Genomic DNA, 14,969 nt, shown 5'->3' on the forward strand with positions numbered 1-14,969 from the left:
AAAGTTTAATAGTTAAAGGAAGAAATTTACTTGCAATATGTCTTTATATAAAATTAATATTTAAAACTAATTAAATAATTTAAAAAATTTAACTAAATAATAATCTAATAATTTTTAACTCTCAATGCACATGAGCCTTCACCTGAGTTAAAATTAAAATTAAGAATTATTAGATTCCATTCAAGAAAATAATAATGGAATGGAAAACTTCAAAATAATAATAACGCTTTGCCAGCCTAAGTTGTAAAGCTGTAATTCAATTTTGCTTTGTCCATCGTTGGCGGCGAGTGGCGAGCCACCACCTATAAAATAATAAGGCTTCTTACATTCAAAGAATCGAAGGAATCCTTCCTTTTTGCTTCAAAATTCAAATAATAACAATGGGAATTCCGTCGGAACTGAGAGACATGTGGGTGTCCCGCAGAGAATCCTTCCTTATTGCTTCTCCCGCCGAAGAAAGGAAGATTGTTAGGACTAAGAAATGCACCCATGGTATGATTTCTCTTTTCTTTTCTTTAATTAGTAAACTGGATGCTTGAAAATCATGTAAAGTAGTTACTTTAGTTTTTGAAGATCTCGAGGGGGGCAAAAAAATTGCTATCGAGTACTCAGATCAAATTTATGGCATCTTTGTTGATTATGTGATGAATTGTATTTGTGTTGAATCCAGATGTGTCTCTACCACTATGCCAACACCCTTGTTGGTTGTCACTGGTGATTTTGAAATTTGTTTAATTATTTTATTTTATTATGGGTAAGAACTTTTGTCCCCTCATTTCTTTTCTGGAAAAAATGCTTTGTTGTTATTGTATAGTCTACTTAGTTCTTTGCTAAAAAATTTCCAAACATAGCGGAGTAGGGGATTGCTATAATTGATGCACAATGCAATAACAGTTAAAATGCAGGCTGCATTTTGCTTGGTAAAATTGTTATGGACAAGTTGCAAACTTTCTTTTGATTGAAAAAAAATTAGTAAATAACTGTTAAACTTGATCGGAGGTGAGGTAATTGATGTTTGCTTTGCCATACGACAAAAGAAATCTACGCAGCATTTCGTTGTCTTTGGGGCTTTTATCAACATAGTAACATTTTTATGATATCTTTCTAAATGTTGGTAGGGGCCATCGGAATTTGATAGCAGTTAACAATTTTCTGATCTGCAGATGGTGTAATTGCTGGATTCAAAGCAGCTTCCATTGCATGTGTTGCCAGTGCCGTGCCTACAGTATGTAATTTTCATTTTGTTCAGAACTTGCTGACAAAGTTATTATCCTACATCTTTCTTTTTAATAATAAAAGAAAACTTTTCAGTTAAAACAATACTTTTTCTTTTGATAAAAGCCTTGTATTTCTCTAGTTTGTAGGCATTTATGTTTGATTGTTGTCGTGAATTTGTGGAAAAGAAACATGTTCTAATGTCTATGTAGTGCTCTCTACACCATTTAATACCCCACTAGTTGGCATTTGTTAATGTGTTCCATGACACCATGACTTAAAGGTCTTTATTGGTTTTCCTACCCTTATTGAGTACATTGGCCTCGGCATGAATCGTGATATCAGCCACTTAATAATAGGGGGTTTATTCCACTAATTTACGAATGATTGGTTAACCTACTAAAGTTTCTTTTGATTTAATGTTGCATTTTGCAAATTGCAGCTGGCTGCAGTTCGCATGGTTCCATGGGCAAAGGCAAACCTCAATTATGTTGCGCAGGCACTTATCATATCTGCTGGTAAGTTCTCAACTCTCAAGTTTCATTTAAAGTTAAAGCTTATGTAGGAACTTCCGTTGTGGAATATTAAGGGAGACATTCTATTATGTTTTGTACTAACGGAAAAGCTTTTCATTCTTCCTGCATGGTTATGTGTAACTGATTATTTTGTCGTTAACTTATATATTTTGATATTCTTTGTGAAAATTTAACCTTAACATTAATTGGCTGAAAGTAGTCTGTCAGGGGGTTGAATGTTGATAGTCAAATTTTGGTCACCTAGGTGCCTATGCTATGTTGTCTTGTTAATTTCTTCAATAGTCTCCAAATCCAATTGATTTGGATGTTCCTTTCGAAGATGATTGTTAGCTTTTCCCTTTCGGAATTCAATGGTCTGCTAAATTGTTAGCATTGTAGTTGGAAGGATCCTCTATTTTCAATTGGGAGGTTGGACTTTTCTTTTGTCTTGGCTTTCTAGCATTCCTTATCTGTTCTACCTCTTTTTGTATTTTGGTCGTTGTTGCCCAAAATATTGAAAGAAATATACAGAACGTTGGACTACTGAGTACTGAGTACTGAGTATCCTTATAAGTAACATGACATGCTCAAAACTGCAGATTTGTAATTTCTTCCTCCCCTGATCTGTTTTGTTTGGATTTGTGATTTGTCTATTTCTATATTTCTGGATTATATTGTCCTAAGGTTTTCCATTAGTTTCTCCATAGTTCTTGTTAACTCCAGAAATTTTTGCTTTTGTAAACATGACAAGGTTCTGTATCAATGCGTTAGGATCCTAGATATTGATATTGATGTTAAGAATGTCATATCTCATTTTTTGTCAATCCCCTAATAATGTTAACCCCATGTGTGTGTGTGAGAGAGAGAGAGAGAGAGGAATTTAAAAAAATGCGAGAGTTTTAGAGGGTTTAACTTCACAGGCTGATTCTCTTTGCCTTGGTTATGTTTTTCATCAATACACGACCTTGTTATTCTCTTTTACTAATCCATTGCCAGGGTTATTATACAATGCTCATTGTTTAGAAAGAAACTTTAGCCTTATTACATCACTCAGTCAATGTGTTATCTATAACATAAAAACATTCCGTGAACCATACGCACTTTTAAAATTCAGATACCACTGCTGTTTTCAAAATTAAAAGTAGAAGGTAGAGAGCAGATCTTCTACATATTTGACTAACCCACCAAAAATACCCATGAAAAATTAATTTGCTGATAAGAGTAACCATAGAAGATCATAACAACCCAGATGTCCACAATTGTTGAGGACCAAACATTAGAAGAGTTTGTTAACATGTTTTACGTATCCATGCCCATTCCAATGTTGCAAGAGGATTTTCTTAGGTGGAATATTTTATTTTTTTCATGGAAATTGTATTTATTTACTTAATTAAAGGAAATTCCTTACTCCTTCAAATTCCAATTAAACAAAGAATAGGAAGTGTCACCCCCCACTATTGAGCGTGAAACTCAACCATGCACTAATAGAGGAGCTTTTGATCTTCTTCTCTAGCTTAACCTTACGCTTGTCTAACTGTCAAACTCATAACTAACGTTCCATATCTTTCAAAAGGGCAGTGAATGAACCATCTTTTAGAGTTGGCAACTGTCGAAGATTCCAACACAGCATATTCGCCACAGTAACATCTTTCATCCAGAATTTTCTCCCCTTCATCTTCGAAGTTGAAGCTCCTGAAAAGCTGCAACTTTTGCTTGTGGTTATTTTTCTCCTTGACATTGCTAAGATTCTTCCAAAATTCTTCCAACTATATTAGTGTTGAGTCGCTGGGAATGATGGATGGTTGTATTGGGAAGGGTTTCACTTTGTGAACATTGGGCTCCAACGAAGAGCGAAGAATTAGGGTTCATATTGTTCCCAATTGGTACTAAATACACGTCAGCTTACCAATACATGCCAATGTGAAAGAAAACTGCCCACGTAAAGTACTTTGTGAAGGTTATATCATGTTTGGTTAGTTTTGTACAGGGGATTAAATTTATTTGGGTATGCCATGGGTTATGATCTTCTATGGTTACTCTTGTAAGCGAATCAATCTTTCATGGGTACTTTTGATGGTTTAGTCACTTTTTTTTTATTTAGTTTGATTCTGTGATTGAATAAATTTGAAGTTTGACATTTGTCTCTGGTGTGGTTGGCGAACAGCCTCCATTGCTGCATACTTCATCACCGCCGATAAAACTATCTTGGAATGCGCGAGAAGAAATGCTCAGCTTGAAGATTCGTTAAGAAACACCAGACAATGACAATGCTACTTGCGATAAAGGATGAGCGCCCTACTGCAAAGTTTCGAATCTACCGCTCTGCTTCTAATGTGTTGGAAGTTATATTTCTCAAATAAAGTTTAATGTATTGTGCAATAGACTGAATAGAGTAGTATAGCGGAATTGCATCTCCCTTTGTTTGGCTTCAGAAGCATACAATTTTTAAGAACGTAGAGTTGGTGACTCATTTTGGTGGTAGCTTTGGTTTCTAGTCGGAAAAATGTTGTATTGTGTTTTAATAAAGAAAAATTCTTATTTCCTCTGTTGTATAAATCAATTTCTTACTTATATATGAAATAATGCCTCTTCATTATTCCCACAATCATTATGGTGTATAATTTACCAGGAAACTATCGTATCGCCTTGAGTATCTAAAGAAACTTTGTTAGCGATGCATGTTTGTATCTCTATATATTCCCTAATTCTAGTGTAGTGAGTGCATGTGAGTTAAAGAATTAATTCATTGATTCTAGTGTAGTTGAGCTTTTCAATGCAATGCTTTCTTAGGAGAAAAAATTTAAAATTTCTATTAGTGGTAATCTTAACCGATATCCTAATAATACTTGTTACCAAAAACCTTAAATTAACAGGGATTTCAGTATCAATGAACAATCGCAATTACAATTACGATAAACTTAGAAAAGATAAATTAAATAGATACATTGATTGTGGCTAAACTTTTGATAATGGGTACATTCATAAAATTTGACAATAGTCTATATTGCCCTTAGGGCCTTTCACTACAAATTTCAACAATCCACCTAAATTATTTATATAGCCCTAAACAAAACTCATCAATCTGCTACAATTACAGCATGTGATTCCTTTCTTTAATAGATATTGTGAAAGAGAAAGCACAATTGACATGACATGCCTCTTGAGGCATAAAACCTTTGTTATACTCAAAGGAATGAATAGTTATAAAAAATTAAAAATTCTTCCAATGATTAATACAAATAAAATGGTACAATTTCTTCATCTCTAACCTTTTCCTTTTAATTGGTGACTATGTTGTAGACTCTTCTATTCTAGTATTGGTATAAAATGCCTAATACAGTTTCCAGCATCTCAGAATGCATACCGGTAGATAGCGTCTGCTACCCCATCTTCATCATTGCTGCAACCAATTATGTTGGCCACAGCTTTCGTCTTCTCTGCTCCATTGCTGAGTGCAATGCCTACGGAAGCTAACTCGAGCATCTCGACATCATTTTCTCCATCACCAATAGCCATTATCTACATTTGTATAATTTGGAGTTCAGAAAAGCTAAGATGAAGGTCAATATTGCCACATTGTAATCTCTTAGAATTTAGAAATATAATAGTATTGACACCTCAAATCAGCAGTTGTACTATTTTGCCCCAAAAGTTATTAAACTCATAAATTTTTACTACAATTTTATGAGTAATCTTCTAGAGAACTATTGACTCCATGAGCATGATTCAAGTTCGCCAAAATTGTTCAACTTTAAGGGAAAGTCGAGTTTGACTACATTGATTGCCATGTTTACCAAACAGAAAAGTTAATAACTTCATAGTTTAGGGGGCTCCATACATGATACTTTATGTCCATAACGATGTTATGACCATCTTCTCTCCAAAGCACAATAAACTAATAAAAATAAAGAACGACAGTTATATGCAGCAGCATGTGAAGTGTGCAGAAATAAGTTTGATTAGCAAAACTGTAAGCATTGTCATTCAGCTGCCTATACTATATTAGTTCTGGACTTCTGATAGTATCACTAATATCATATGTCTTTGTCTCTCCTAAACAATGACAAGAATGCTTTTGACATATAGATATTTGTGGTACCTCCTTAGGAGTCACCCCAAGATGATCTAGCAAAATTTTCACCCCATTCCCTTTGGATGTTCCTAATGGAACAATCTCCAGCATATCTGGCACAGCTTGAACAACAGTTGCACGATCTTTTGTTGCCTCTGACCAGTATGGCCGTATAGTACTAGCCACACTCTTCGCAGTGTCCAAGAAAATCATTTTCTGAAGAAACAAAAATAAGCTTTAGCAACGTACAAATGCGTCTGCACGCTTCAATGCATGTGTGCTTGTGTGTGTCTGCAGGTGTATTAATGAATTACAAACTTTTCTATTCAGAATCCATGCACATGGTGATCAGACACTGAAACAAGGGAGTAGGGATGTATCCTAGTGGATACCTGTATGTCAGCGGAAGCCAGAAGATGTTCGATGGAAGGCATGATCTCAGCCTGCAAAGATTTTTTGCCTAAGACACAAAGTGATGGGAACATTTAATGAAAGGGATCATACAGGATTCTGAAAATGAGGTACCTTTGGTTCATGGTATGTTGTATGCAGTGAATCAACAAGTGGGTCATGAAAAAGGGTGAGGCAGCGGCCTTCACAGAATGCAATAAGTGGAATCTTATTCTCCAATGAGTAAAGACATGCCTGCAAGATAAAGGGGCCAATTATTTCATGCATACAACACCAAGAATTTTCCAGCAACGCAAATAAATATTTTAGCTAATTTTAGATTTGAAACTTGAAGCCATCAACTATAAAAAATCTTAAGTATCTTCAGGGTCCTAGAATAACATACATATGTAACATGCTTGATGCGGGTAACAAAAATACACATTCAAGTGGAAGATAAATTACCTCTCGACAAACGCTCAGATCTAAGTTGCTCCTAAATATTTCCTTCCCTTGTCTACCATAAACAAGCAACCCCTGGAATCATTGGTGCAAGGAATTTTAAGGAACAAAATATGCCCACAATTCAAGACAAACTACAATCTAAAATGAAGAAACTATGGAAGAATGAAAACCACATACAAACTAAAATTCAAACATTTCATACTGTTTGTCAGTTATTCAACTAAATATGAGGTTAAATTAATCAAATAATTGATTTGCATATTATATAGTTAACTACATAACCTTGTAGTTCCTGTCATGCTTGTAACACCTATAATAGAAGAAGAAAAAAAGAATCAATGATACACATTCGGTGGCTGAAACTTTTTCTCCACCAGATGCAGTGCATTATCATGACCATATGGGCTTTGTTAACATGTTCACCACTGGGTCGATGAAAACAGAGGGAATAGAATGAAAGGGGAAGGAAAGTGGACAGATTCCCACATTCAGATCTTTTTTCTTTTTTCAGAAAATATGGATGGAATGGAATTGAAGGGGCCAAAATAGATTCTTTCTCATGTTATATATCAAATTCTTTATAAATAATTTATTTATAAAACTCACTAGTTTATCTCTATGACTACACCTAAAATTGAATAACATTTAGGAGACCATAATTCTTGCACCTCTAATAACTAACATTTGGGAGAGAAGCCCTGAGTAGGGTTAGGTGCATTGTGTCTACTTGGTGAAAGGTGCGTTTTCTGAGGTGTATATCTATCAAAGATGTTGAGATTGAAAAGTATTTCTCTTTGGATGGTTTTTATTTTTCTAATCCTAATCTTTTGTATCAAGAATCTTTGGTCCACCATGCTTGCTGTAATATCCTCCTTGTTGATATAATATCTCTTTTATCGGGGAACAAAAAAGGGAATAAGAATACTATGTCATACAAGGGTAACAAAGAGGGTAAAGAAAACAGAAAAATAAAATAAAAAAAATGAGTGGAGTCTAACTCAACCACAAAATCCAGTCCATTAAAAAGGGGTTTTCTAAGTACTTATAAAGGCAGCCATCACTCTAGCCAATCAGAACATCTGTGTCTCTACTGTTCTCATGCCTAACAATGAACTCTGTGAAATTTGTAAAAGTAGACATTTAATGGTGGCCAAATATAATGTGTAGCATAGTCTTTTATACTATCTCGGAGTTGAGTGAGACTTAAAACGAAACTAAACTAAGCCCAAAAGTTACCTCTATGGAATAGGGCTGTCCATAGAAATTGACTGCAATGGAGTGATGATTTCTCTCTTATCCATCCTTGAATATCAAGTAAGATTGAATTATCATAACTATATACAGTTTCCACCAAAAAACATAAATAGGTAACTAGATACAGTAATAATATGCAGTAAACTTTGTCGGATTATTTTATGACAGCTTTTACATGCCCTACTCCTGTATACAAAATTCTTACACACACGAGTTCAAAATACTGAATCATGCTTTCAACCACACATATGGACTTCCTTCCCAAACCAAGCAATATAATTATCAAAAGGGGATATAGAAGTAACCTGTAAGAAAACCCCAGGAGAAAATTCTGAAACAATCCCATCTTTTCCAGCTAAATCCACCATCTTAAAAACATCTATCACAGCTGGACGAGCCTATTTACCAAATGTCCCGAAATAATGATGAGAAGATTATTAAACCATCTCCATAACGTCTATATTAGAAAGTAAATCATTCTAACCCAATACCCTAAGAAACCATTGATCAATTTCATCTTACTTTTCCAGTAGCTATCACAATTTTCACACCCCTTGAAGTGGCCTTTCTCAAGGCCTGGGCAGTTGCAGGACTGATTTGACTTTTGCTGTTAAGCAGTGTTCCTTAATGTGAAATAGGAATATATTAAAGCCAAGAAAAATGATGAGAAATATGAAATAAGTATGTTTGCTTATGATCTTACCATCCATATCGCAGAAGATATAGCTGAACTTTGGTTTGTAAAATCTAAGACTGCCATCTTTCTTCCTGTCTTTTGACAGTTGATCTGTAAGATTATTTCCCCACATACTTTTATATATGCAAATGACACTTTTTTGGATTAGAGGGAAGCATATAAAACAAATAAATAAATAGAAGTTGAGAAATGCTGAAAGTACTATTAAGATAGTACAATTACCATCAGAACTGTGATGGTGAGAAGTTGAATTTATTTCAGCTTCATGTGTGCTCTTTATTAGCCCTTTTCCTTTCCATCCAAGACTCTTTAAAAGAAGCTCCTCCTCTTTCTCCATTTCTACTTCAGCCTCTTCACTTAATTCATGATCAAATCCCAAAAGATGTAACAAGCCATGAACCTGAAAAGTTATTTAATCACTATTCTCAAGTCACTGATCAGCTTATACACATCATACCAGCTTATTTAATTTCCTTTTTTTCCCTTTCAATTTCACTAAAAAATAAAAATGTAGACATCATGTTTGTCTTTTCCATTTTGATTTGATATGAAACTGAGCTGCCATTTCTGAAAATACTGAAAACCACAAATTCTCAGTTTTTGCATCTTACTTTTGACTGTTGCCATCTTTTAAATTCTAACCGAATCTCAAATGTTTTTTTTTTTCCCATGCTTTTTATTTATACCGATTTCCTTCTCGGTGTACAGCTAAAATAGTAGAACCCAGTTGTTGAAGAACACTGGGAACTTGGTCATGATTTTTTCTTGCTTGAATTTAAGACCAGGGAGGGTATGAATCAAATGAAAAAACATGGCAGAAACACAAATGGAAGAAAATTAAATGAGATATTTTTCATGAAACCAAGTAATATCATCAAACCAAACCAACCATGAGGATACGGATCTCATCAACAAGAGTGTGCCCTCTTTCCTCTGCTTGTCTTGCAGCTGTCTCAACAGAAATTACAATATCACCCAACATTAGCTGCAAATATCACAATTATCAAGCACTTAGCATTCCGGGTCAGTTGTACAACTTTTATTAATTGGCATCAACACTGTCACTATTTGTAATCAGCTAGAGAATGCAGTTCTTACAATTGGCAGCTTAAGACCAGGAATATGTTGCGACATTGATAGAACATCAGTAGCATGATCCTCATCTCTCCATTCCTTATTAAGTTTTCGAATAAACTCATCATTGCAAAGAAGCAATGATAATTCTACGCTTTCAAACCCGCCAACATCATCTATAGCAGCATCTCTAGTTTTATACCGTGAATCTTTCAAACCATCAAATGCAAGCTTCATTGCCATTGGAGCATTCAGACGAAGCAGTTCCGCAATGCTCTGCACTCAGATAAAACATTTGCACAGGATTTCAATCAACCACAGAAATAACTAACCTACTTCAAGGCATCACATTATTAATTTTTTTTTCTTATCTTGTTTTTATATTTTTTCATGTCAATACTCTCTGCTCAACATCATACAATCTCCTTATTTCTTGGGATTGCAAAAGTAGAGTGCAACAATTTAGCTCATCAAAATAGAAACCCAAAAACTTACGTGTACCAGTCATATTAGTAGGTAACTTTCAGCGAGTGAAGTTGTAATTCATGAGAGACATGCAAATAGTTTTTATTTAGAGTTTGATTTCTATGCTATGTCAATTTAAAATTCTCTTCCATTGTCGTCCAATCAATGATGTCACTGAGACAAAGTTTCCACAGCCAGCTATCTTAAAATTAAACCACTCTTATCTATGCTAACAACACTTGAATGGAGACCAGTGTGCAAAGAAATTAAACTCATTTGCCTCATTTTTTTTTTTTTTCTTCAAGACACTGCCACTAAGAGTGTGTTTAATTCGAGCCAAAAGATCATTTTTTTAAACAGAAAAGTAATTTTTCAATTCACAAAATTACATTTCCTTTTCAAACTCCAAAGCACTAGCACCCTAAATAAATAAATTTTCTGAAAAACATAAAAATTGGAGTATTCAGTACCAAGACTTCAGGATCATCAGGCAAATCTTCTTCGATGCAAATGTCAACGCAGAGTTCCAACTCCTTTGGTTTCGCTTTCGCCTTTGGCGCTCGCCTCCTCAGCTTCCGATACTCCCTCTGCCCCGCGCGAACCGCGCCAACCAATCCTAACCGCTTCTTCTTGGCTTCGTTTCTTTCGCACAGAGCGTGGAACCCACGAGCAAACAGCGAAGAGCATTTCGAAGGCAGAGAAAGGGAAGAACGCCGAGAGTTAGAGGGAGTAGCGAAAGGGGAATAATGCGAAGAGGAAGAAGAGGTATAATGGCATTGGGTGGAGCACGTGATGGCACGTGGCATGATTCTTTGTAGATGAGATTGAGAGTGAGGGCGGAGAAGGAGTTGAGAGAAGCGGGGAAGCATGTCATGAACAAGGTATGATTCGGAGGTAACGTTGAGGACGTGACACTCACCCCGGACGCCAATATCCTTTTGATGACCTTGAGGGTACCTAGAGGAATTCAGAACAACTTTGGGGCGGGATTGTAAATATAAGTTTTTTGCATAAAACCCTAATTTACTCAGAATCACAGGTGATTCGCAAATGAAAAAGTATGGGGAGTTAATGAATTTAGTGTATAATGTGTACAATAAAAATAAAATTGAAATTAATACCAAATGATAAATAAATTATTAATTTTTAATAATTATCAATTTAAAAATAAATAAGAATTTACAACAGTTACATAAACTCCAAAAACAGCCTCCTTCTCTCTCGTCTGATGTGATTGTCTTCTCGCTGAGTCTCTTCCTTTCTCCTCAGTGTCGCGCCACACAGACACCAGCCGTCGTCGCCCATAGCTCACGCCAACGTGCACACCACGAACGTCCAGCATCACCGTTGCGCAATTTGCGTCGTTCCCCGCAGTCCCACATCGCGTCAGTCGTGCAACCCCTCTCTCGCGTCGGCGGTTTCTCCCTCTCAATGTTGTCATTTGCAACGTATAGGAGATACACAACTGTGTTGTTTCCATACGTTCATCACGCCTCGCAAAATCGTAAATGGAGACACTCCTTTCACACACGTTGCGTCCGTCGCGTAGTCCAAGACCGCCATGGCCACCGCCACCTTCAACGACGTCGCCTCCCCCTTCATAGATATAGGTCCAAGATCAACGTAGGATAGCACAACAATAATTGTGCAAGCAATTAGTTTAGTTAATGATGCTCTTTTTTTTACATGCAAACGTAGCACACTTCAAAAATGCCCTGTTTTATGCGACCAACTTTGACTTTTTTAGATTTTGCTTCCCTTACGTCTTTAAGGTATATACATCAACTGTCGAATTTAAATGCTGGATGTTCAATTCACTATGTATGTAGATGGTTATTTTAATTTTTAATTGTATGGTTATTTTGTTTAATTCCGTTTAAATATATACAATTAACAAATGTTGAATGATCATTTCACTAGATAGTCGAATAATTATTTTAATAACTACGTAAATGATTGTTTGATGGCCGATGAGAGAACTTCTAACAACAGAGAGGTGGAATGATTGATAAAGCTGAGGTAGCAAATATTAGAAGAGAGAATGTTTGGATAAATTCTATTGGTAATTAAGATTTGAATGGTTAATTTTTTAAAATAATTTTTTTTTTTTTTTAGTATTAGGCCAAATTTAAAATTCATTATACACATTATTCCTAATAGAGTTCTTTACAAATTATAGAACACTTAACATAATTCGTTAGAATAGTTTAATAACCGGGATTAACCTATGTGGCATTTTGTGTGAGGTGACTGATGTGTTAGAGATACCATAAAGAGGAAATTTATCATTGTAGGTCATCCGTCTGTTATCACTCAATCTAATATCCAAGAATAAAGTATAGTTAATTTGAAATAATTATTTATACTCATAAATTTTATAAATATTATGAATGCTGATAAAAATATGCATCAAATAAAAAATGAATGTTATATCTATAAAAAATAGATTTCATATGATAAAAATGTTTAATATTTATATTATAGTCATTTTTATATATAATTTTGATATAAAATATAAATAAAAAATTTATAATTGATAGATAATCAATATATAAAATTGATCCTTTTACATATTTTTCAATATATATAAATTATAGTTTATTGATATAGAATACAGATTATGTTCTATTATTTGAGTCAGCTTGTGAGGGCAAGTCAATTCGTGAGCTTTAATTGAGTCAACCTTGAGTTTAAAAAATAGGTTCGATTGTTAATGAATTAAGTTATGAACCAAGCTCAATTTTCGTAAACCGAACTTAAACTTGGTCTAACTTGACTCACTCACTTCCAGCCTTTTATTCACACTCCCGCTTTGTGTCAGATATTATCAACGTATTGAACAACAACAATAACACCTAGTTTAATTTTACGGTCTTCCACCTAATTTCATCACCTACTTAAAAATAATGTCTTCAGCACCGTAGCATTACCTTCATTTTATTGGGTAAATGATCAAATTTCTATCTGAAAGATCACTCATTTTTCAAATTAGTTCCCAAAAGATTTTTTTAATTAAATTTGTCCTTCAAAGATTTTAAATTAATCGTATTAGTTCTTTTGTCATTTTCTTTGTTGACGACGCCAAAATTTATTAATGTTGCACGTTAAGTGATACTATAACACACATATGGGAGTCTTAATTGATTATTAGTATGATAAATTTATGAAATTAAATCAAATCAAAACTTGATTGAGGGGAGAACTTGAGGCATTGGAATGCCTCAAATTGGGATTGATTTGATCTAATTTCGTAAACTTATCATATTAACTGTCAATTAAGATTACTAGGTATATGTTATATTGTCACTTAACGTGTTACATCTACTAATTTTGACGTCGTTAGCAACGGAAGTAACATAAGGACTAAAATGACTAATTTAAAATTGTTTAAGGACAAATTTGATTAAAAAAATCTTTTTAAAATTAATTTAAAAAATGAATAATTTTTTAGAGACTAATTTGACCATTTACTCTCATTTTATTCTTTGACAACTTGCTTCCACCAATGTATAAAAGCTTATAGTTTCACAATTTTATTCTATGTGTTAGGAGTGTTTATGGGCCAGGTAATACTGGGTTTATCCTTATCCAAATCCGGCCCTAAATTCGACGAAATTTAAATATTTTCAGGCCATATTTATTCGGGTCCAAACCGAGTGAAAATCGGGTCTTTAAAGCTTTAACAATAATTTATAACTAAACTTATTTATAAAGAAACTTATTTATGATGCACTTATTTATAAAGAAGAAACTTGTTACTAAAAAGTTGATATCCATATTTGAATTTGAATTTGTCCATAAATTCTAATTTGATGTTTCTTTGATCTATTTTCTAATTCAACAAGTGTGATTAAAAATAAAACAATAAGTTTATAATTAATATAACATAATATTAAAATTAATTTAAAGCATATATACATTTTTTAGTTCTCTTAGGGTGCACATTATTAAGGATCAGTCTTGCTAAGCAATAAGAAAATAGAGTCTGCAATATAAAGAGAGTTAGGGTTTACTGTTGAGAATAACAAATTCTTGTTTAAATTCTATTGAGCCTGTTTAGTATAAATAGTAGCCTTACCTCCTATCTTGATGGGTTGGTTGAGATTTGTAATTGACTTTTTCACAGATTGAATGCACTCAAAAATAATAGTTGATTAGTTTTTTTTCTAGTGAAGAAGAGTCCTTCCTTTCTGTATACGTTTCAACTTTTGGTTCTTTATTCCCTGTTCTTCTTCTTCTCTCAAACAATCTCATTTGAGTTTCTATATGATATCAAGAGCCTCTGGATTCTTCAATCATAACAGATGCATCCGTTAACTCTAATCCTGGAAATCCAAATTCCTCCAATTCTGCAAATTCAAACCCTAACAACAATGTTCTTGCAAAAAATTTTTCTTTCCCATCACATCTTTTAAATACGAGACCTTTCAACCCCATTAGTGACAAGCTTGGAGAAAAGAATCACAAGACTTGGGAACAGCAGGCATTAGCAGCTATTAGAGGTAAAAAATTAGAGGATCACCTGTTTCCAGATCGTGTTCCACCTCAATATGCTTCCACTGAAGATCAGCAAAATTTTCTTGAATCTGTTATCTATCAACAGTGGCTCCAAGATGATTATAACCTTCAATCCTGGTTGCTTGCTTCTATTGATCCTATGTTCAAGAATAAAATGGTTGACTGCACACCTAGTCATCAAATTTGGACAACGATTGAGGAGTACTTTGCTTAATCAATAAGATTTCGAGTGAAGCAGCTAAAGGCTCAACTCAAAGCCATCAAGAAATAAGGTCAAAGCCCCACTGATTATGTTTTCAAAATA

At 34.2% G+C, this 14,969-nt stretch overlaps 2 protein-coding genes across 2 annotated transcripts; one reads left to right on the forward strand and one right to left on the reverse strand.

The window, feature by feature from the left end:
• Positions 1-240: 240 nt before the first annotated feature.
• On the forward strand, positions 241-4,335 carry LOC130935058 (early nodulin-93-like). Its single transcript, XM_057864615.1, has 4 exons — positions 241-492; positions 1,164-1,225; positions 1,658-1,733; positions 3,895-4,335. The coding sequence occupies exons 1-4, from the start codon at positions 381-383 to the stop codon at positions 3,993-3,995; spliced, it is 351 nt and encodes a 116-aa protein (XP_057720598.1). The 5' UTR covers positions 241-380; the 3' UTR covers positions 3,996-4,335.
• A 349-nt stretch (positions 4,336-4,684) lies between these two features.
• LOC130934743 (endoribonuclease YBEY, chloroplastic) lies at positions 4,685-11,529 on the reverse strand. The gene is made up of 13 exons (XM_057864281.1): positions 11,474-11,529; positions 10,618-11,104; positions 9,707-9,958; positions 9,498-9,593; positions 8,831-9,008; positions 8,615-8,698; positions 8,434-8,534; positions 8,217-8,309; positions 6,658-6,729; positions 6,328-6,447; positions 6,195-6,245; positions 5,830-6,018; positions 4,685-5,249 (listed from the first exon to the last, which is right to left on the reverse strand). Exons 1-13 carry the CDS (start codon positions 11,527-11,529, stop codon positions 5,082-5,084), a joined length of 1,947 nt encoding a protein of 648 aa, XP_057720264.1. The 3' UTR covers positions 4,685-5,081.
• Between the last annotated feature and the right edge of the window lie 3,440 nt (positions 11,530-14,969).

The sequence above is a fragment of the Arachis stenosperma genome, chromosome 6, assembly GCF_014773155.1.
Source record: "Arachis stenosperma cultivar V10309 chromosome 6, arast.V10309.gnm1.PFL2, whole genome shotgun sequence".
NCBI classification, from domain to species: Eukaryota; Viridiplantae; Streptophyta; class Magnoliopsida; order Fabales; family Fabaceae; genus Arachis; species Arachis stenosperma.

Excerpts from the sequence above, each read along its gene's own strand:
- LOC130934743 (XM_057864281.1), bottom strand. The coding sequence starts at position 11,529 with ATGTGGGACTGCGGGGAACGACGCAAATTGCGCAACGGTGATGCTGGA. Across the intron at positions 11,105-11,473 it reads GGTGATGCTGGACGTTCGTG|GTACCCTCAAGGTCATCAAA; the intron begins GTGTGCACGTTG and ends GAATTCCTCTAG. Across the intron at positions 8,310-8,433 it reads TTGTGATAGCTACTGGAAAA|GCTCGTCCAGCTGTGATAGA; the intron begins GTAAGATGAAAT and ends TTTGGTAAATAG.
- LOC130935058 (XM_057864615.1), top strand. The coding sequence starts at position 381 with ATGGGAATTCCGTCGGAACTGAGAGACATGTGGGTGTCCCGCAGAGAA. Across the intron at positions 493-1,163 it reads GACTAAGAAATGCACCCATG|ATGGTGTAATTGCTGGATTC; the intron begins GTATGATTTCTC and ends TCTGATCTGCAG. Across the intron at positions 1,226-1,657 it reads TTGCCAGTGCCGTGCCTACA|CTGGCTGCAGTTCGCATGGT; the intron begins GTATGTAATTTT and ends TGCAAATTGCAG.